General features: G+C 42.6%; 1 protein-coding gene across 1 annotated transcript in view; it reads right to left on the reverse strand.

Moving 5' to 3' along the window:
- The window catches only part of LOC307016200 (RNA binding protein fox-1 homolog 1-like), a gene marked incomplete at both ends in the record, with an annotated part of 169,923 nt that overhangs the window by 81,078 nt on the left and 64,218 nt on the right, over positions 1 to 24,627 (reverse strand). Inside the window, 1 exon segment of the mRNA XM_079645243.1 lies at positions 14,182 to 14,246. Within this exon segment, the coding sequence (XP_079501369.1) occupies positions 14,182 to 14,246 (65 nt within the window).

Consider the following 24,627-nt stretch of genomic DNA (forward strand, 5'->3'; position numbering starts at 1 on the left):
AGGTTGCAGACCCCTGAGTTGGGGGGTTTTAGTCTTCCACGCCATGGTGGGGCCAGGGAAGCTAAATTACACCTCCTTTGCCCGGTGCTCTTTATCAGCGTCTGTGCTTGCTGGGGCAACACAGGACATCTGACCCCCTCCCCAGGCATAAATGCGCTTATGTTTTCACCGGCCCCTGGAGGGTCGCGGGGTGACGTAATGCGCTCTGGGCCCTTACAGGGCCAGTACACACTCTGCACGGGGTTCAGTGTCTGTAGGGAAATGGGGGGCACTTGCGCTCTCCCCGTGCTCCTTAGGGACTCGGGAGAGAGGGTGCTTAGTGAACCCATACAGGGCCGCAGACTTTCTCTGTCTGCCTATAGGCGGACGGGGGGGAGCCCTCAGCACTGTTTTCAAGCACACTTTTTTTTGCGAGGCAAACGCGTCAGGGTGTGCTCTGTCAGCCGCAGCACGGACTTCTCCATGGTTACAACCGAGAGAGAAGTGAGTGAGGTGGTCGGTCAGGGACAGTGAGGTGGAGCAGTGTGCTGGACGACAGTGCTTGTATACATCGGGGCTCCGCCCACTGTGCCCATAGAGTCCAGTAGAGGGCGGAGCCTGTGAGATATAACGCCGGGTTACGTATTGTAATCCTTGGTATATAAGCACAGGCGGAGCCCTCTACCTAGGGGCACTGTCTGTCCTATACCGCTCGCTGAAGAGAGGTGTAGGATGATGTTTTTGGGGGAAATGTCCAGGCTGCAAAGTAACCAGTACGGTAATAGCCCTTCAGTTCCCCCGAACATTTTGTATTGAAATAAATCAACATGGAACCAGTAATCACTAACTTTGTTTCCCCCGGCCCTTATCGGAGAACACCCAGCTAGTAACCTAGAAACCAAGCTTCAGCTAGCGGCAGTCAGACAGGAACTCAGGTATCATCGAATCTACTAACAAATAAATATGGGGAAGTGTAAATATCAACTGTATTTGGTTGGAAAATATTGAATTGAGTGCTTGGTTGAAACCAGTGGAGGGTAACGTGTTTGAAGCCTGCTGCACCTTTTGCAAAAAATAATTAGCGTTTGTTTTGCTAATCTAGCGTTAGCTAGTGCAACATTGCGGGACCTCCGGGCGACGTGTGGGTCTACGTCAACCCTAAAAGCTGTGGTCTGTGGACGCTAAATACCGTAGCTAAACACCAATCCTACAACAGCAACGATGAATGATTGTAGCCAAGGCAGCAGAGCTCAGAAGCTAGCTCTTGTCACACAGACACACACACACACACACACACACACACACACACACACACACACACACACACACACACACACACACACACACACACACACACACACACACACACACACACACACACACACACACACACACACACACACATACACACACACACACACACACACACACACACACACACACACACATACACAGAGACACATACACACTCTTTGTCTAACACGCTAACACAGTTCTGTGTACTGTTATGCTGTTATGTTCAGTCATCGTTCTTATGTTGAACGTGAATACATTTACTTTGTAAGTAATTGTGGGACGTATTTCTTCTTTCATAGCAATTTTCCTTCATACTTTCTTGCCGTGAAATAGGTCTTAAATTATATTCAAAGTAGTCTTAAAAAGGTCTTAAAAAGTCTTACATTTGAGTTGGTGAAACCTGCAGGAACCCTGATTCAATAAGCAGAACTGACTTATATTCATTGTGATATTTCTATAATTTACAAGGATACGTTACATAAGTGTAATAAAATGGCCCTGTTATAAAGTTGTAGGCAAGTAGTGATTCAACTACTCAACTCCATGGTTCTAATTGTGCAACCAAGTTAAATGGGAGTGTCGGAAAGCTAAAAGAGAGCATAAAAGAAAAATTCCAAAGGAAGCCAAAGAGAATCCGAAAGCTTTTTATAAATATGCCAGGGGCAAGCTAAAAGTCAATGCCACAGTCGGAGATCTGAAAAAGGCTGATGGTAGCCTGACTCAAAATGACAATGACAAAGCCAATACACTAAATTCCTTCTTTGCTAGTGTGTTCAGAAAAAAGGGTACCTCATCAATACCAGACTTCCAGGACAGAGTGACCATTTAATAATATACTCAATAAATTGGACTTCACATCAAAGGACATCCATAAAAAACTATGGAACTTAGATGCCTCAAAAGCATCAGGACCGGATGGGATCTATCCCAGGATTCTCAAAGAATTGTGTGACGAACAAGATGAACCCTTACTTACATTATTAAAAAAATCGCTTGAGGAAGGTGTGGTACCACAGCCTTGGAAAGATGGAGTGAGGAGTCAGATTCAGCACTGCAGGATTGCTTTGCATCTACGGATTGGAGTGTGTTTGAGGACAATAACATCAACACACACACGGACACGGTCATCTGCTACATTGGGAAATGCATCGATGATGTGCTACCGAAGGTTTCTGTACGAACATTCACAAATCAAAAGCCCTGGATAAAGGCGAGGTGTTTGGCAAACTGAAAGCGCACACTTTTGTGCACAGAGCTGGAGATTTGGAGGAGTACAGGAATTCTAGGTATGAACTCCGGAGAGCTATCAGCAGTGCAAAGAGGCAATACAAAGACAAGGTTGAATCTGACTTCAAAGGCTGTAACACCTGGAATATGTGGGCAGGAATAAGAACTATGACAGACTACAAAGGAGCAGCGGGGGGTGCTGTGGGGGGTGCTGCGGAAGTGTCTGCGTCCACATCTCTCCCAGATGAGCTTAGCAGTTTTTTTGCACGATTCGAGAGCAGCCAGGCTGTGGAGGCACAGAAGGACCAGGAGCCCTGCCCTTTTGTTTTAAACAGGGCAGATGTGTGCAAATCCTTTAAAAGGGTTAACCCACACAAGGCTCCTGGACCTGATGGCATCCCTGGCCGTGTTCTCAGGGTGTGTGCAGTTCAGCTGGCAGAGGTGTTCACAGACATCTTCAACAGGTCCCTGCTGCAGTCTGTAGTCCCCACATGCTTCAAACACTCCACCATCGTCCGCAAAAAGACAAAAATCACCAGCCTCAACGACTACCGCCCAGTAGCACTCACCTCCATCATTATGAAGTGCTTTGAGCTGTTAGTCAAAACCTTCATCACCTCCTCCCTCCCTGACTCTCTGGACCCCCTGCAGTTTGCCTACAGAGCAAACAGGGCCACAGACGACACCATAGCCCTCACCATCCACACTGCCCTCTCACACCTGGAACAGAGGAACACATACTGTATGTGAGAATGCTGTTCATTGATTACAGTTCAGCTTTCAACACCATTGTGCCCTCCAAGCTGGTCATCAAGCTCAGAGACCTCGGGCTCAACAGCGCCCTCTGTGACTGAATCCTGAACTTCCTGACAGGCAGACCCCAGGCAGTGCGGGTGGCAAACATCACATCCTCCACCCTGATCCTCAACACCGGAGCCCCTCAAGGCTGCATGCTCAGCCCTCTCCTCTACTCCCTGTTCACACATGACTGCGTGGCCACACACAGCTCCAACACCATCTTGAAGTTTGCTGACGACACGACCATCATCCGCAAGATCACAGACGGCGACGAGATGGCGTACAGAGAGGAGGTCGAAAACCTGACCTCTTGGTGCCAGGATAACAACCTCCATCTCAACGTCAGCAAAACCAAGGAGCTGATTGTGGATTACAGGAAGCAGCAGAGAGAGGGACACGCCCCCATTGCCATCAATGGGACTAGGGTGGAGAGAGTCAGCAGCTTCAGGTTCCTCTGTGTCCACATCACTGAGGACCTGACATGGACTCTTCACACCACCAACATCACCAATAAAGCTCGACAGCAGCGCTTCTTCCTCTGCAGGCTGAGGAGGTTCAACATGGACTCCAGGATACTCTGCAACTTCTACAGGTGCACATATAGAGCATCCTGACCTTCTACAGGTGCACCATCGAGAGCATCCTGACCTTCTACAGGTGCAACATAGAGAGTATCCTGACTGGCTGCATCACGGCCTGGTACGGCAGCTGCACCGCCCTCAATGGTAAGGCTTTACAGAGGGTGATAAAAACTGCACAGAACATCACCAGGACGAGGCTGCCATCCATGGAGGACCTTTACTCCCGGCGGCTCAAGAAGTCCCTCCGGATTATAAAAGACCCCCATCACCCAAGCCACAAACTGTTCAGTCTGCTGACATCTGGCAGGCATTACCGCAGCATCCGGACAAAACCCACCAGATTCAGAGACAGTTTCATTCCACAGGCAATAAGACTGTTAAAAACCTGAACTGTTGTAACAACATCCATAACATTCATCTGCTACTTAGTAATTATTTATTTATTTATCCAATGTATCATTCCAATAGCTTGCATATAGACTCTTATTTCACTACTTCACTTTTTTTAAACTATTTTTCTTTTTGTATTTACATTTTAATATTTACTTGCACTATATTTTTCTGTTTTTCTGTATTATTGTGTTGCACTGTTGGAGAAGCCTGTGACCTAAGATTGTTATCGACATAACTACTCTGTAGCTATGTTCGTATGACAAATAAAGAACCTTGAACCTTGATTTAACTCCTTGAAACTATAGACCTGTCAGCCTTACAGCAATAGTATGCAAACTCCTTGAATCCTTAGTGCGTGATGCCGTCGTGGAACATCTTGACTCAAACAACCTATTATCAGACCGCCAACACGGCTTCATCCAGGGTAGATCCTGTTCAACCCAGCTCCTGGTCTGCCTTGATATATGGTTTTGACGAAAGAGGAAGTCTCAATGTCATTTATTTGGATTTCCAGAAAGCATTTGATACTGTACCTCACAAAAGATTACTGAAGAAGCTCTATGGATATGGCATCCGTGGAGACATACTCACCTGGATCTCAGACTTTCTCAAAAACAGGCGACAGAGAGTCTTTGTTAACGGGAAACCATCTGGATGTTGCCCAGTTCTCAGTGGAATTCCACAAGATAGTGTCCTGGGTCCTGCACTGTTTGTCATCTATATCAACGACCTACCCGATAATGTGAGCTCCATGGTCCAGATGTATGCAGATGATACTAAAGTCTTCTATATAATTAAGTGTAAAGAGGATGCAGAAAAACTCCAGTCAGATCTCAGAAAATGCTAAGATGGTCCGAGTGTTGGCAGCACAAATTCAATAAGGCAAAGTGCAAAGTAATGCACTCAGGTTTTCTGAACCCAAAATATGAGTATAATATGGGTGATAAACCAAACAATATAAACCTATCTTAGATTCAGAATAAAAAGGACCTTCCTGTGAATGTTGATAATGCCCTGACATTTAGTGACCATATCCATCGGGCAGCTAACAAAGTGAATGGTATCCTAGCAATGACCCGCAGACCATACACTTATTTGGACTCTGACGTAGTACAGATGTAGCACCTCATTTCAGACGCCACTACCCATGTGGGCCCGGGATCGGCACGGGGTGGGCACCTGCTGAAAGGAAAACCCCTTGCAGGACTTGATACGCCTCCTTGATAAATCAATTAAATTATAATGAAACCAGCTGCAATGGATCATGGATCCACCAGTGATTCAAAAGCTGCCACACTGGAACTCATGTGAAATAAACAGCTGATAGAAGTTCCATATGTCACGGATAGGATCATATTCTGTGCTAAATAAGAGACATGTAATCATTTACAAAACATCACCATGTTTTTATTTAACAAAATGATGTTGTTTAATCCACGTTGGCGTACTACACAAAACCATCGGTTTGTTTTTTCATCAGGAAATGCAGAGCGGCTCAAAAAACCGATTTTGAATCATCATCCTCACGATCATTTAATGTATCATATGTTCGCCTAATTGACATGAAAGCACTAACAAATGTGGTTTGATCCACGTGAGTTTACAACTACAAAAATAATTGGTTTGTTTTTATATCACATCCGACGGGAGGAAATGCAGCACGGCTCTCACTACTGATTTTTAATCCTAATTTAATCATCATCTTCACGATCATTTATGTTTATGCTCGCCGAATTGACATGAAAGCACTGACAAATATGAATATACTGTAGTCAACTTCATTAACATGTCATTAACTTGCCCAAACTCCGTAATTCACTAAAAAGAGGTTTATTTTTAATGAAGCCTCATCATCTCATCATGTGCAAACGGGCTATAATATTATACTATTGTTAATAGTTTACTGTATTATTAGTGTTTAATATTACTGCTATAACAATCACACATTGAGTTCATTGTTGTGTGTTTTTTTTAAATAGTCAGAATGAAACGGCAGCTCTCAGATGATCAGCTGTGTGTTTACACACCTAATGGCCCATCAGCCATGGCCCCCACCCCCCTCTGAGTGACAAGCTTACAATTAGCTGTCTTTGTGTATTGCAACCAGGGAGAGCAGTGATGGACGCTGCCACAATAAAACTCATATGAAATAAACAGCTGATTCCTCACACACACAGTAGCCTGTTGTTTATATGCATGAAATAGTGAGAAACATGCCTTTGGTTGATTATTATATAACTTATTTTCTCCATAAAAACTGGTGTGTTGAAAGCAATAGAGAGGCGAAGTCCCTCCCTTTCCGGGGGACCTCCATGGGACCTTATTTCGGAAAAAGTATGTATTGAAGTCAATGGGGAGAGAAAGATTATCTTTCGATCCTGTTTGAATTGTGCCACGAATTACACGTATGATGTTTGTCAATTTAAAAGATAATTTTGCAAGTCAAAAAAAATAAAATGTGTCGTAAAATTGTGAAGTAACACTTTTTTGATGTGAAATCGCTCAATAAACTACATCTCCCGTCTCGCACCACAAACCAAGACGGCCATCACGTTGGCAAATTTCATTTCTTTTTTTCAGAATGAGGCAAAAAGTATTAAAAGAGGTGAAAAATCACTACAAGTCTGGACATGTTGAGAGCTGTACATACACAAAAGGGGAGTTAGTCGGTTCCGTAAGAGCCAGCATGCAGGACCAGGATTCTGGGATTTGTAGTCTTTCGGGTTGCGTATTTTTCATAGTCTTATATTTCAACAGTTTTACGACAAACTGTGACTTTCTTTACATGGAAATGATTTTTTAAGATTGACAAATATCATGTGTAATTCGTGGCACAAGTCAAATGGGATCGAAAGATAATCTTTCTCTCCCCATTGACTTAAATACATAATTAATACATTTTTCCGAAATAAGGTCCCATGGGTGGGAAGTAGATGGGCGGGACTTCACCTCTCTATATACGGGAAATTGTGATGCCGTGGCTTTATCTGACAGCATACTTACATTTATGGCCCGGGACACACATATTTATTCAGATATGTTTTAAACAAGTTTAAATAAAAGGCTGGAGTGTTTCTTGCTCTGCCAGGTACAACAAGTGGGAGCGCGGTGCAAAGTATCTAGATAGAGTACGGTGCTGGGTTGTTGTTGTTCTTATTATAGCCTACATCAGGGGTTCCCAAAGTGTGAGGCGTGCCTCCCCTGGGGGGCGCTAGAGAGCTTCAAGGGAGGCGCAGCCGCCAGAAAAAAATAAAGAGAAACAGTGAAATCTAGATAGTTAACTTCAGCTAAATGTATGTGGGCGGCAAAATATGGATAGATTTTTAGTGAAGTTACCTAAAGTGAAAGAAGAGACAGCGTCTGTCAGAAAACAGAGGAAGAATGACAATGATTATTTGAAGCTAGGATTTCCATGGACCGGTCCTGATGACACTCCACTGCCACAGTGTGTTATCTGCAACGAGGTGCTAGCTAATGACAGTATGAGACCATGTAAACTCCGGCGTCATATTGAGGCGAAAAACCCATGTTTGGTGACCAAGCCACTGGAGTTTTTTTAACAGAACATCAAGGAATTGCAGTCACAGAAACATTTAATTGACACATTTAGCACTGTGAATACAAAGGCAACCGAAGCATCATACCGAGTGGCATTACGGATAGCTAAGGCAGGTAAACATCACAACATTGGTGTAACGTTACTCCTCCCTGCTGCTAAAGACATCTCCGTCTCAACTATTTCTCTCAGAGTACAACGTATGAGGAAGCTGCCATCCTTAACCTCAACATGTTTAAAACATAAAGAGGTTTAAAAAAGCTATTGTTTAATGTTTTAAGGAGGTGACGCTCAGCCAATCAAAAAAGAGAAAAGTAGCGAAAACAGAGCATTTTATGACATTTTGTCTTACTGGACCTCTTTGAAATGCAATTGAATACCTCTGCATTATAGCAACAACAACAATACTAATAATAATAATAGAGGGGGGGCGCGGCTGTGATTATGTTCTCTGAGGGGAGGCTCACCTTCCCACACTTTGGGAACCCCTGGCCTACATCATGTAGTCCGCTGAATAGAAAACTGTAGTTTTCCCACAGCAGATGACGCACATTCATGACGTCCGCTGGCGCAAAATTGTCAATAGCCCAAGTCAAAAGCATTATCATCTGAAAGTAAAATGAATCATTATGTTATTAGTATTAAATACATATAATTTGTACAACTTATATTTAGAAATACTCCGTTGTAATTATTGATGCATAAATGTGTTCATCCATTCAATGTGGCATCTGCTATAATGGGGTTAATGTATGATATTACTTCATAATACAACACATTACTGTATACTACGTGATAATGCATGAGTTGATTTACTTATGAGTTGATTTACTATGATCTACTGCACTGTGTACACCACAGCAATATTACAAAAAATATACTGCATATTAAAGCAAACTATTGTAAAGGTAAAAGTATGAGCATAACAAATAAAGAAGTGTACACATTTACCTTATTATTATGAATATTTAATATATAAAGACTATGTATTATTGAATTACAATTAAGATAATAAGATAAGATATACTTTATTTGATATAAAATATTTATGTTTTTTCGTTATAGTAGCCTGTGAAAACCATAACAAATAAGTGATTAAATGCTACAGTATTCACTATTCAGCAAACACAACTGCAGAGCTGCAAACATTGCAAACATACTAAGGCCTACAACACTCAGTTGTCTTTGTGTATTTGTGAATGAAGCGCCATCTCATGGTTAAATCCTGTAATTGAAAACATTGATGTCGTTTATACACTTCTCTTGTACGGCCACTCCTGGAGTATGGGAATGTCGCCTGGTCCCCCATGTACAACAAGGATGCTGAGCTCATCGAGAAAATACAGAGAAGGGCAACAAAGCTGGTTCCAGAACTAAAGGACCTACCATATCAAGAATGACTGCAAAGTTTTAAGATCCCGAGTATGTATTATAGAAGGGCGAGGGGAGAAATGATCGAAGTTTTCAAATATCTCCACAACATCTACAAAACATCATGCCCACTACAACGGAGTTATAACACCAGGACTCGTGGACACTGCCTCAAGTTGAAGTATAACAGTACTCAAGACTGGCTATCCGCTACACATTTTTCAGCCTGCGTGTGGTTGACTTGTGGAATGATCTGCCAGAAAGCGTTGTTATGGAGTCAGATTTGGGTCAATATTCTAGCGCGCAAAACAAGATACTCACAAGCAGAAAATGTGCTTTTACACGCGCATGAAATGACCCTCGCGCGCAGATTAAACCCCCTGCGAGCAGAGACAGCCCTCTTGCTCGCTCGCGGGAGTGTCAGCCCCTGAATGGTAAAGATGTCCATAAAAAAACATTATATTCGTAAAGTGTACAGTTAATATATTAATTTGATATAAAACAATATATTTTTGAGTGGGCTGTATTTGTCGAAAACTGCTAGCTACTGTCTGCTGTACGCACCTCCCTTACAAAAGGAACTATACACAAACTATAGTATTAGTATACTGTAAGAGTTGTATAGTGTCCTATAGTAAGTTTGTAGTGTTCTGTAGTATTTTTCACCAGCTATCGTATTAATATAGTTTTTTCTGTTGTGCCATTTTATTAGCTATTGTAGCCCTATAATATTTCAATAGTAATACTACGTATCTAGATCTTTGTAGTATTCCTATATTATTTTAGACAGTACATAGTATAATATATAGTGTTTCTATAGTTGTTTTTTGAACACACTATAGAACACTCCTATAGTAATAGTATGATATTGTCATAATGAATGCATATTATTACTATCGTGTTTGTAAAAGTATTACACTCTTAGAATTAATGTGTCATTTTTTTTGTATCAAATTAATTTATATATATATATATATATTAGCTGTACACTTTACGAATATAATTTTTTTTTATGGACAACTTTACCATTCAATCTCGTCCAGCTGATCTTCCTGCTATAACTACTCGGCTCTTGGTAGTTCAGGCATTTATCAAACCTGGCAACTCTGGGCTTCCTGGCAGCCGTCAATCAAAGTCCAGTGGCTCTGCCCCAAATTCTCAGAAACTTTTCACGCGCGCGCAGACAGACTCCGTGAGCGAGTGAGGCTGACACTCCCGCGAGCGAGCAAGAGGGCTGTCTCTGCTCGCGGGGGTTTAATCTGCGCGCGAGGGTCATTTCATGCACGTGTAAAAGCACATTTTCTGCTTGTGAGTATCTTGTTTTGCGCGCTAGAATATTGACCCAAATCTGACTCCATAGTTGTCAAATCCAAGACTGTTAACTGTCTCAAATCCCGCCTCGACCATTACTGGTCAAACATCACCTTCACTTTGGACTATGTGACTGTTGCCAGCATCCATAGTGCAGTATATAAAGAACAGTGATCTACTATTTATGAGCAGGGTAAGGGGTAAGAGTAAGGGGGTGAAAAGTTAGGACGATTCTAAGGGCCCGTGACTGACAGGTGTCCCAAAACATTTTAGAACATTAAGAAAAAATGTTTAAGTAACCTTTCATCAATCATGAATAATTAACATTAATATAACGTCATATTGATAATGTACTCACTAAACTTACGATAAATTTAACTTATTTTCTTCCAAAAGTTAATTATCCAAGGCATTAAACACCCCCCTCTATTTACATGTAATGGTTTGGTCCTGCCTCCAAACGCGGTGCGGCACCGGCCCTTTCTAGCAGAGAGTGAGAGCATGTGAGGAGGGATGCTAGTACTTACGTGTGTACGATGTCTCAACGACTAACAAAGTCAGGCTTTCAAGAAAGAAAAGAAAGGAGAGAAAGACAAGAGAGAGGGACTAAAGGGCGACAGTATGTCACCCAGTTTTTCAAAAGAAAAGGTGGGTGTGGTCCATGAGTGGTGGAAATTAGTCTGTTAGCTAAGCGTAGTCCATTGTAAATAATAATTGTAATGTTTTGCTGACATTAAAGGTGGGTTAGGTAAGTTTGAGAAACTGGCTCGAGATACACTTGTTGTTATATTGCATGGAGTGCTCTTAACATCCCGATAGCAATGAATATCTCAAGTGCTTTGACAAAAAATACATAAAAAAATGTAATCTGTGGAAGCCGTGGCGCTGTAAAAAGCACGACCAATCATTTTAGCCGGCAAGGCTAAAATAACTGGATGGCCTACCAGCCTGTCAGCCTTCCATCTGTGCACAAACTTATCTTGTGCCCTCATTGGTCATGTGCGCGATCGTGTGTGTTGGAGGAGGGGCTCTGTAAGGAAGTGGAAGATTTTTTCCGGTTGTGTATTTTCAAATTCTAGCGCACTCGAGCTGGTTTCTCCAAAATTACCTACCCCACCTTTAAGTACTGATAATATCTTCACAGAAAATTCAGAGGTTTTTCATTTCACTCCTCTTTTAGCTGACATTTAATAAATGCAGGTACATTTTTAGCAGCTATTCATACTAAATCAGTTGTCCCTCCCCTGGTGCCAGGACCAACAGATCCATCTTTAGGCTTAGCAGCCCTATCCCCCCATAAGGCTTTGCAGTCTTGCCATGCTATCCATTGAAAGCCAGTTGGCTAAAAAGCTGGACTTCAAGGACTTGATCAGTGACTTTGCCTGTAAGAAGGCTAGGCGCTGGGCTCTTGGTGTATAAGGCTGAGCCAGGGCTCATAATAACTGTTAAAGGGCAAGGCTATGGTAACGATATTGGATCACTACACACAAGATGCATGATGAGAAAAAGACTGAGAACAGGTAATACGCTCTGATTTAGCACCACCATCAGGCCTTTTCATTTTCATTTCCGTTTTGTTGTCCGTTTAAACTAATACCCGCTTATTTTGTAGTTGGTATGTATATTTAATAAAAAAATCTGCTGCTTATGTTATTTTTTTTGTTATAGCATTTTATAAATGACAATATTGGTGTTAATGTTCACTTTATTTTAATTTAAGAGGTCATGTATATTTAAGTTATATTTATTTTGATTTTTGAATGTTCCATTCAAAAATGTTAATGAAAAGGCATGTACACCATAAAAGATGACTATTGATGTCTATTGTCAGGAATGTTAGTGTTATATCAAATAGTGAAGTATACTGCAGTAGAATGTTTCACGTCTGCACAGTGTTATATTTTCACCGCTCAGTGTCAGTAAATATTTTGCAGTTAGTATTGGACTACAAGATAGATGCAAGCCTGTACAGGTAGAGTTATTTAAAGCGTAAATGAGTCGGTTGGGTTCTAGAGGTGTGGTTACAGCATTGTGCTTGGTTGGCGTGGCCTGGGCCTGGTGGTGGGGCCCAATGTGATATATTTTCATGGGGCCCAAAATCCCTGGCGGCGCCCCTGTTTATTAGCGACTAAAAGGCCCTAGGCCTACTATAGCCGTATCCTATTGATTGATTGAATTGCTCTTTGTGGTCTTTCAGTTAGTGCACCCAGCCCCATTTCTAGGAAACAAGTTGGAATTATGCATAGTCTGCACATGGCTCCTACAGTATATTTGGAAATATTGTAAAAATTGAATTTATGTTTAGGGCTTCTCAAACTCCGGACCAAGGTCCGGATCCGGACCGAACTGCAAATCAATCCTGACCGAACCCTGTGTCCCATTATTAAAAAAAAAAAAACAATTATAAAAAAAAAAAAAAAATCTGATTCTGATGTAAATTAAAGTGGACCTATTATGCTATATTGGAAACATATATTGTAGGGCCATACCTATACAAAACATGTCTGTGAAGTTTTTTGCTTAAAATACCAAACAGATCACCCATTATAGCCATGCCTCATACTGCTCAAACACCTCTTTTGCAGCCCTGTTAGAGAAATGCGGATTTTGGGTCCTTAGCTTTAAAAAAATAAAAAGAGGAGGCGGAGCTAATGCCTGATCAGAATTCTACCGGAGATAAAGTTAAATTATGCTGTGATAAAACGCCATCCTGTTCTAAACCACATCAAAGATTACATTTTCTGAAACAGTATGGAGCTCAAATGCTTTTTCTCTTGCGGGTTTATCACAAGGTGAGTTCTTTTTTTTATTTCCTGCTTTTTAAACACAAGTGCTCTCCAGTACAGGTTAGCTCTGAGTGTTAGTGAGGCTTGCTAATGTAAACAAAGACGAGATTACGTTCAAAACATGTCAGGCATTGTTTCTGATAGCAACTTTGTGTGGGTCCGCCGCCGATTTGACGTCAGATCGGCAGCAAATCTGTACCCGCTCGTTGTACCCCTGTTTTTAAAAAGATTTGGGTACTGAGGAAAAGAGAGAGGGTTTTATTGTCTGACGCTGCGTGAGTTCAACATGAACATGAAACACCCTTTAATTTACTGCAACGACATGTTGGGAAACCCCCTCAAGGGGGCACCATGCGAGCCGAAACTTCGTTGCTCCGCTCCGGGGGGGGGGACTTTACTGACATTGATCCGGACCATTGACCTTGTATAAAATTCACAAGTGGACCTTTAACAAAAAGGTTTGAGTACCCCTGGCAACTAAAAAGCTTGGTTAAGGTAAGCAAAGGGTCAGGTTTAGGGTTAGAGAAGGGTTAGGGTATGGATGCATATTCAGCAACCGGACTCTAACCCGCTCATCTTACCCCACTCTCCCCTACAGTAAATGTATTCAATTAGTTGTTAAATAAAGTTGTGCTGTAGCTGAAGCAATAGTGAATATATTTTTTTCTTAATTTCTGTACATTTCTGTTAAAAAGCATGCATGAATTACAAAGGATTTTCAGTGTGAGGGTTAGAGTTACTAAGTCAGTGTTGCCTCTGTGAAATGATACCATGATGATAGTCCGGTCTGTGGGTCATGATATCTGATTTTGACCTTTAAATATAACAATAATGATAATGGTAATAATTTACATTTTGATGTATCATTGAGTTTAAATCTTACCTGTCACTGTATGCAGCAGCTGTGGCAGCAGTAGGCTGGACATATCTGTAGGCAGCGTAACCACCCTGAAAACACAAACACACACACACACACACACACACACACACACACACACACACACACACACACACACACACACACACACACACACACACACACACAGAATAACAATTGTGTCAGATTCAGTGTCATACTCTCAAATTGTTTTCTACTGTACTAAACGCCAGACACAGCGACAGATACTTTAATACATCTATTTTTGTCAAATGTACCAGATACTAGTATATACATTCTGATATTATGAACTAATTATAAAAATGTTGTCTTACAGTATGTGCATGCTATCCCTTCCCTAACACCTAAATAAATAACTACGTGAATTTTCATGTGAAACATTTGTTTTCTTTCTAAATGAAAAACCGCTAGAAATTTAAAGATGGCCTCTGACCAAGCCTTTTAATAAAGATATTTATTATTTGGTCTTCCTGCCTTTGGGTCCACCTGCATCGGTCACCTACATCCCTAAAATGTGGATTAGGAGGTAATGTTCACCCTATGGATAAGTGCATATGTTTTCAAAAGCCAGCTGAAATGTAATTATTCCATGCTTATCTTATTTTATTTTTAATTTCTGAAAAATGTTGTCTAAGTATTTGAAGTGCCTGTTTTCTCTTAGTGTATGTGGGGTCAGATGTGTTGGTGTTTGTCAGCATTATGTTACGCTGTAGTGCTGACATGGTGCTGCATACTGCACGACAGTACGGTGAAGTGTCAGCTGACAAGGTCATGTGATACACTCAGAGAACACTGCTGATCACTTCCTGTCTTTCACATCCTTACAAGCCCCAGCTCTCAGACTGTATATATCACAGACACATGCACACAGAACATGCCAGCAGTAGTGATGACACAGAGCAGCTCTGTGTTCAAGAACAGTACAGCATACAAACAAACAAACAAACAAACAAACATAAAAAAAATACATTATAAAAAGGGAAGACACATCTGTATACCTTTTTTAGAATAAAAAAATGAATTGAGCATGAACATGGCTGTTGTAAATGGTATTGTGATCTGTATGTGTATGCCATTTTTTTTTTTTTTTTTTTTTATTATTTAAGCCTTTGTACATTACTTTGTTCTATCCTTTTTTTTGTTTAAGATTTGAAACCTGCAAAAGCTCCGATCTCCAACAGAAGTCCTTGCATATAAATATCAAATCCATAAACCCTGGTTCACCCTGGGGCTTTGTGATTTAACTTTTACATTTCTGTTACAATAATTGATTATAGAGCTGCACGACTTTAAAGAGCAACTTGCAGGTTTTTTTTTTTTACTACATTTATGCTTAACCTTACCTGAAAATTACAATTAAAAATGTTAATGCAGGATTTGATATGTTTTACAAGACATAAGGGCAGGAATTCAGAGGAAAAGGAGCCGTTTTGAGCTCTGCTACTAAAAACTGCTTTTTTTTAACGTCAAACGCGTCATATTACGTCACATGGGGGAGTTAACTTTCTCGGACTCGTTCTCTGCCCAATCCGCGGTAGTAGTTTGTAGTTGGTTTGAGCGGTTGTGATTTAGTGAGCTGGTATTTTTTCGGTAATTTTACATTGCATTTCACCATTTGTAATCATGGTGAGCTTGTGTTTGTGCAGGTTGCACAAACTCAAGCCTGTCAGGGCATCGAGTCCACAGTTTCCCTCACGGGAAAAGGACCGGAGCTAGCGTTCGTTCCTGGGTGCGTTGTGCATCCACCTCCCTGAAGCACATACTCCGTCTCCACAGCTTTATCAAGAAACCGTATTACATCTCTCTCCCCCCCTTCGCTGCTCTCTCTCTCCCCCCTTCGCTGCTCTCTCTCTCCCCTCTGGTAAACGGCACCCGTAGTGTGGAGTTAGGTAACGCTGTGGTGGCTGTACTGCTCCAGCCGTCTCCTTTGTGTTTGTTTGTTTCCCTCTGTCTGTGTTGTTTGTGTGTGCGTGGTGGCTGTCACTCCTGGATCCCGGCTCAACCTCCACTCACCTGCTGCAATCAGCTGTGCACCCTCCCCGACTACACACCTGCTTTCCATCAAGCCATTTACAACGGCATATCAACGGAGGCTCCACAACCTTTCTCCGCCAGATCGTCAAGTATCAGCCGTATCTCGCGTCTCCCCTCCGGTCAGCACCGTAGTGTGGAGTTGCATTAGGTAACGCGAGATACGGCTGATACTTGCGCATTAGTTTCTGTTATGGATCAGTATCAAAAGTCCTGCCAGTAACGTTACTATATTATCAATGCTACTTTAGTTATAGCCTGATATATGATTGCTAACTTTACAATGTTGTGATGTGACTGACGTTAGCTAACATGCTAACGCCGGTCACTCACCAAGACAGCTGCTCTGTTCTCCACTGGTTCTCCACACACCAAAGATTTGTTCTAATCCTTGGCTGCTCCTGGTCTCTTGGACGCCTAGCAGGCTCATAATTATAATCATATGCATTCGAATATATATTTTCAACCTCTTCTGTGTCAAAACTAGCATTGTGATCCATGTTTATTCATACGTTAGACCGGCCGCTCTCCCCCTTGTTGCCCCCATGTTACGTCACACGCGGGAGGTCACGTGCGGAGGCTTTTTTATGCGGAAGTGAAAATGTCTTACTAAAACGACGTCAGATGTCACTGTAGTGTATATTTCTGTATATTTTTGGGAAAATCTAGTGTATTCATCATTTTCCTACACATTTATTCACTGGTGTCTCTAATCTGCAAGTTGCTCTTTCAATTATCTTTGACATATTTTGCAATTGCTTATGGGATTGATCATTCGGGGATTTTTTTAAGAGGATCTGTACCAAACAAAGATTTTAATTTCTATTAGGTCTTCAGAAAAATAATTGTAGTCTGGGACATCAAATCATTACCAAAATATTTACAATACTATTTACACATATTTTTCCTTTTGATCAAATGTTAGTTGTTCAGCGGTGATTGATTACTTTTGGAAATATTGGTTGCCACTTAATGTTAGCCTTTTACCCAGAAATCAGTTTCATCATCAGTTTAGGTTCAACTTTTGGACATGAGTCAAACTCCTGTCATGAAACTTGTCTTGACAAAATCAAACAGTGTTCCTTTGAAACTGTGTACAAAGTGCCAATATATTCTGGAGTGTATTTCGTTCTTATAATGTATATGTGACTACTTGGTGAATTTCGCTTTCTATGTTTAGACGTTGTAAGCTGTCTCTGCCATCATGGATGAAACCTTAAGAAAGCTACTTATTGTTGTTTGAATGAGCACTTTGTTTGAACCAGCACTTTGGTGTATGGTGGAGATTTGCTCACTCTTTCTTGTCATTAAATGGATGCTGTTATATGTTATATTACAGCTTGGTAGACCGTTTGCCTTTAAATGCATGCACGGCTGGGCGGGTTTCAGTGCCCCTGTAACACTGTGCTTGGACCCCCTTGTAGCCCCCCTCCAAAAGAATAAACCATTATAATGCAATTTGCTATAGTGTTGTGGCAAATATTATGTTGTAACCTGAGATAGTGGGGGGGGGGGGGGGGGGACTGCCAGTGTTAAACGGCACACACTGTAGCTGAGAACCCCTCCCTTAATTTATCATAAAACAAAAGCTATTTTTTCCATCTTCCAGTCTCAGTGACAACTCCAGCACTCATTTCCGCATCCCAAACATGCTCAATGGGTGACATGTTAGGGTTAGGGAATGTTCCGGTATTTGGACAACATTAACATGGGATCACTCCGGTCAATGTACGTACTTCGTCTCACTGGAATATTAATGGCCAGATTGAATACAAAATCGACCCAAATTCTCCGGTCAATGACAGGAGAGTTTTGAAAGTGACAAAACACTGTTCCACACATTTAAAAACACTTAATCAATGTTTACCCAGGATCCATGCACCTTTCCTGGCTTGTAAAATGTGGTGATGCGCCCTGGAGGTAGCGGGTAGGCTCTGTGCGTGGTGCTGAACCCCAGCCTGTCTATGTGGAATACAAAAACAAACAAAGACAAACACCTTTAAGGTCACCAGGGTCGTGAGGTTCTGGTTCTGGCGGTGTGCATGGAGGGGTTTAGTCCGAGTGAGGAGTGCTCGAGCGTGGGAGGATGTGTAAGGCAGAGGAGGGGAACAAAAGGTGTGTGCAGGAGCAGGGAGAAAAGAGAAAATAAAAAGACTCAAAGTGTTCCACCTTCCAGCAGCAGCAGCAGCAGCAGCGGGCCCGCGGTGCTGAACACCTGCCTGTCTATGTGGAGTACAAAAACAAACAAAGACAAACACCTTTAAGGTCACCAGGGTCGTGAGGTTCTGGTTCTGGCGGTGTGCATGGAGGGGTTTGACCTGGCTCCCCGACACAATGCACATAGTCTGGAGCAGCGGAGCAGCGGCTGGGCCGTGTTCCCCCTTCTGTCCATTTGCCTATCAGTTTGTTAACGAAGTGGACAGAGGCTGTTTTTTGCCCCTAAAAGTGACTTTTAATGGTGTTTTTGGCATTTAAATGATGTGTTTTATCGTTATCCAGGGTCCCCGACACAATGAAACTAGTCTGGAGCTCGCTGGGGTCCCGCAAAATGCTTTAATCACGATTTGGTCCTTTTCCCCATCACTTTGTTAACGAAGTGGACAGAGGCTGTTTTTTGCCCCTAAAAGTGACTTTTAATGGTGTTTTTTGTATTTAAATGATGTGTTCTATCTTTCTCCAGGGTCCCCGACGCAATGCACATAGTCTGGAGCTCGCTGGGGTCCCGCAAAATGCTTTAATCACGATTTTGTCCTTTTCCCCATCACTTTGTTAACGAAGTGGACAGAGGCTGTTTTTTGCCCCTAAAAGTGACTTTTAATGGTGTTTTTGGCATTTAAATGATGTGTTTTATATTTCTCCAGGGTCCCCGACACAATGAAACTAGTCTGGAGCTCGCTGGGGTCCCGCAAAATGCTTTAATCACGATTTGGTCCTTTTCCCCATCACTTTGTTAACGAAGTGGACAGAGGCTGTTTTTTGCCCCTAAAAGTGACTTTTAATGGTGTTTTTTGTATTTAAATGATGTGTTCTATCTTTCTCCAGGGTCCCCGACGCAATGCACATAGTCTGGAGCTCGCTGGGGTCCCGCAAAATGCTTTAATCACGATTTTGTCCTTTTCCCCATCACTTTGTTAACGAAGTGGACAGAGGCTGTTTTTTGCCCCTAAAAGTGACTTTTAATGGTGTTTTTGGCATTTAAATGATGTGTTTTATATTTCTCCAGGGTCCCCGACACAATGAAACTAGTCTGGAGCTCGCTGGGGTCCCGCAAAATGCTTTAATCACGATTTGGTCCTTTTCCCCATCACTTTGTTAACGAAGTGGACAGAGGCTGTTTTTTGCCCCTAAAAGTGACTTTTAATGGTGTTTTTTGTATTTAAATGATGGGTCTTATCATTGTGGAGGGTCCCCGACACAATGAAACTAGTCTGGAGCTCGCTGGGGTCCCGCAAAATGCTTTAATCACGATTTTGTACTTTTCCCCATCAGTTTGTTAACGAAGTGGACAGAGGCTGTTTTTTGCCCCTAAAAGTGACTTTTAATGGTGTTTTTGGCATTTAAATGATGGGTCTTATCATTATCCAGGGTCCCCGACACAATGCAACTAGTCTGGAGCTCGCTGGGGTCCCGCAAAATGCTTTAATCACGATTTTGTCCTTTTCCCCATCACTTTGTTAACGAAGTGGACAGAGGCTGTTTTTTGCTCCTAAAAGTGACTTTTAATGGTGTTTTTTGTATTTAAATGATGTGTTTTATCATTCTCCAGGGTCCCCGACACAATGCACATAGTCTGGAGCTCGCTGGGGTCCCGCAAATGCTTTAATCACGATTTGGTCCTTTTCCCCATCACTTTGTTAACGAAGTGGACAGAGGCTGTTTTTTGCCCCTAAAAGTGACTTTTAATGGTGTTTTTTGTATTCAAATGATGTGTTTTATCTTTCTCCAGGGTCCCCGACGCAATGCACATAGTCTGGAGCTCGCTGGGGTCCCGCAAAATGCTTTAATCACGATTTTGTCCTTTTCCCCATCACTTTGTTAACGAAGTGGACAGAGGCTGTTTTTGCCCCTAAAAGTGACTTTTAATGGTGTTTTTTGTATTTAAATGATGTGTTTTATCTTTCTCCAGGGTCCCCGACGCAATGCACATAGTCTGGAGCTCGCTGGGGTCCCGCAAAATGCTTTAATCACGATTTTGTCCTTTTCCCCATCACTTTGTTAACGAAGTGGACAGAGGCTGTTTTTTGCCCCTAAAAGTGACTTTTAATGGTGTTTTTTGTATTTAAATGATGTGTTTTATCTTTCTCCAGGGTCCCCGACACAATGAAACTAGTCTGGAGCTCGCTGGGGTCCCGCAAAATGCTTTAATCACGATTTTGTCCTTTTCCCCATCACTTTGTTAACGAAGTGGACAGAGGCTGTTTTTTGCCCCTAAAAGTGACTTTTAATGGTGTTTTTTGTATTTAAATGATGTGTTTTATCATTCTCCAGGGTCCCCGACACAATGCACATAGTCTGGAGCTCGCTGGGGTCCCGCAAATGCTTTAAACAGGCGTTTTAACACTTTTCCCCACGAAAATGATTTTTAATTATTTTTTGGGGGCTATATAAATCAAATTCCGGTTAATGCCGAGCACAATTGTACCTTTTACTATTTTAATGTATTTGCATGATATATCTTTGGGCGATAAAAGCGACATATTTGGATGACTTTGTCAGTTTATGGAGCTTATCCCACAAATCCCGGATGATCCGGGCCAAATTTGGGAGCTCATAGGCAGCCTGCCATAGGCCCCCACCCGTGGAATGAAAAAAAAATGAAAGAAAACGGTCAATTATATGTTAAAATAATCAAAAACTGAACTTTTAAAATTACATGGGAGAGGGGATCTGAAAAATTGGAGAAGGGGAAAAGTGTTCGGCGCTTCGGGACGAAGCGCCGAACACTTTTCCCCTACCCCGTTGCAAGGTACAACGGAGAGGGGAATCCAGACTTCCCCTCCTCCGTTGTAAAAAACCGTTCATGTTTTACAAGCTACCTTCTGCACGAAATCGGAAACCCGGTTTTTGAGAGGACTCAGAAAAAAAACGGCTGTGTAACTTCATGGAGGAATTCATCCGCTGTATGTGCACTTTGGCTCGGATACATTTTGTTGCCTGGAGACCCCCCAGCATGGTTCTTACCAAACTTAAAGTTTTTGAACTGGGCTCTGGAGGAAGGTAAGGGGAGTTGACAGGGGACTCAATCCGCCTCATGAGGCACTATTTTCGGATACATTTCAACACTTTTAGCCCTTTTTGATGGTTCTCCAAAAAATAACTCTGACTTTTTCAGAGTGTGGAGGAAGGTGAGGGGAGTTGACAGGGGACTTTATCCGCCTTATGGGGCACTATTCTCGGATACATTTCAACACTTTTAGCCCTTTTTGATGGTTCTCCAAAAAATAACTCTGACTTTTTCAGAGTGTGGAGGAAGGTGAGGGGAGTTGACAGGGGACTTTATCCGCCTTATGGGGCACTATTCCCGGATACATTTCAACACTTTTAGCCCTTTTTGATGGTTCTCCAAAAAATAACTCTGACTTTTTCAGAGTGTGGAGGAAGGTGAGGGGAGTTGACAGGGGACTTTATCCGCCTTATGGGGCACTATTCCCGGATACATTTCAACACTTTTAGCCCTTTTTGATGGTTCTCCAAAAAATAACTCTGACTTTTTCAGAGTGTGGAGGAAGGTGAGGGGAGTTGACAGGGGACTTTATCCGCCTTATGGGGCACTATTCCCGGATACATTTCAACACTTTTAGCCCTTTTTGATGGTTCTCCAAAAAATAACTCTGACTTTTTCAGAGTGTGGAGGAAGGTGAGGGGAGTTGACAGGGGACTTTATCCGCCTTATGGGGCACTATTCTCGGATACATTTCAACACTTTTAGCCCTTTTTGATGGTTCTCCAAAAAATAACTCTGACTTTTTCAGAGTGTGGAGGAAGGTGAGGGGAGTTGACAGGGGACTTTATCCGCCTTATGGGGCACTATTCCCGGATACATTTCAACACTTTTAGCCCTTTTTGATGGTTCTCCAAAAAATAACTCTGACTTTTTCAGAGTGTGGAGGAAGGTGAGGGGAGTTGACAGGGGACTTTATCCGCCTTATGGGGCACTATTCCCGGATACATTTCAACACTTTTAGCCCTTTTTGATGGTTCTCCAAAAAATAACTCTGACTTTTTCAGAGTGTGGAGGAAGGTGAGGGGAGTTGACAGGGGACTTTATCCGCCTTATGGGGCACTATTCCCGGATACATTTCAACACTTTTAGCCCTTTTTGATGGTTCTCCAAAAAATAACTCTGACTTTTTCAGAGTGTGGAGGAAGGTGAGGGGAGTTGACAGGGGACTTTATCCGCCTTATGGGGCACTATTCCCGGATACATTTCAACACTTTTAGCCCTTTTTGATGGTTCTCCAAAAAATAACTCTGACTTTTTCAGAGTGTGGAGGAAGGTGAGGGGAGTTGACAGGGGACTTTATCCGCCTTATGGGGCACTATTCCCGGATACATTTCAACACTTTTAGCCCTTTTTGATGGTTCTCCAAAAAATAACTCTGACTTTTTCAGAGTGTGGAGGAAGGTGAGGGGAGTTGACAGGGGACTTTATCCGCCTTATGGGGCACTATTCCCGGATACATTTCAACACTTTTAGCCCTTTTTGATGGTTCTCCAAAAAATAACTCTGACTTTTTCAGAGTGTGGAGGAAGGTGAGGGGAGTTGACAGGGGACTTTATCCGCCTTATGGGGCACTATTCCCGGATACATTTCAACACTTTTAGCCCTTTTTGATGGTTCTCCAAAAAATAACTCTGACTTTTTCAGAGTGTGGAGGAAGGTGAGGGGAGTTGACAGGGGACTTTATCCGCCTTATGGGGCACTATTCCCGGATACATTTCAACACTTTTAGCCCTTTTTGATGGTTCTCCAAAAAATAACTCTGACTTTTTCAGAGTGTGGAGGAAGGTGAGGGGAGTTGACAGGGGACTTTATCCGCCTTATGGGGCACTATTCTCGGATACATTTCAACACTTTTAGCCCTTTTTGATGGTTCTCCAAAAAATAACTCTGACTTTTTCAGAGTGTGGAGGAAGGTGAGGGGAGTTGACAGGGGACTTTATCCGCCTTATGGGGCACTATTCCCGGATACATTTCAACACTTTTAGCCCTTTTTGATGGTTCTCCAAAAAATAACTCTGACTTTTTCAGAGTGTGGAGGAAGGTGAGGGGAGTTGACAGGGGACTTTATCCGCCTTATGGGGCACTATTCCCGGATACATTTCAACACTTTTAGCCCTTTTTGATGGTTCTCCAAAAAATAACTCTGACTTTTTCAGAGTGTGGAGGAAGGTGAGGGGAGTTGACAGGGGACTTTACCCGCCTTATGGGGCACTATTCCCGGATACATTTCAACACTTTTAGCCCTTTTTGATGGTTCTCCAAAAAATAACTCTGACTTTTTCAGAGTGTGGAGGAAGGTGAGGGGAGTTGACAGGGGACTTTACCCGCCTTATGGGGCACTATTCCCGGATACATTTCAACACTTTTAGCCCTTTTTGATGGTTCTCCAAAAAATAACTCTGACTTTTTCAGAGTGTGGAGGAAGGTGAGGGGAGTTGACAGGGGACTTTACCCGCCTTATGGGGCACTATTCCCGGATACATTTCAACACTTTTAGCCCTTTTTGATGGTTCTCCAAAAAATAACTCTGACTTTTTCAGAGTGTGGAGGAAGGTGAGGGGAGTTGACAGGGGACTTTACCCGCCTTATGGGGCACTATTCCCGGATACATTTCAACACTTTTAGCCCTTTTTGATGGTTCTCCAAAAAATAACTCTGACTTTTTCAGAGTGTGGAGGAAGGTGAGGGGAGTTGACAGGGGACTTTACCCGCCTTATGGGGCACTATTCTCGGATACATTTTTTCATTTTCACCCATTTTTGATGGTTCTCCAAAAAGACAAGTTAGTCTTTTTTCTTCCCCCTTCCTCTTCTGATTTCTCACTGATCGAATGGCAAACGCGACCCGCCATCGGAGGGCCTCCGCCGGCCCGGCCTCGTGCCGGTGCTCTGGCGGTCGGTTCCTCCGAACTGCGGGTTCGACTCTGATGGCCGGGAGGGACGAGGGAAACGTCGGGGGGGTCTGCTGGAGGCTCCTGCTGGAGTCTTGCGTTCACTGGGACCTGGCTCGAAAAACTCGAAACCCTGACTCCAGTGCGGTGTTGCGGCCATGCGCCTCCGGGTACCAGACTCCCCTGCCTCCTCCGTGTTGCGTGGGCTGCGTGGGGGTAACCCTGCGTGTCCGTTACCCTGCGTGTCTCTTACCTCCCAGGCCGACCGATATGAAGCGTTTCCAAG

This window comes from Notothenia rossii, assembly GCF_949606895.1.
Source record: "Notothenia rossii genome assembly, chromosome: 8".
In the NCBI taxonomy this organism is placed as follows: domain Eukaryota; kingdom Metazoa; phylum Chordata; class Actinopteri; order Perciformes; family Nototheniidae; genus Notothenia; species Notothenia rossii.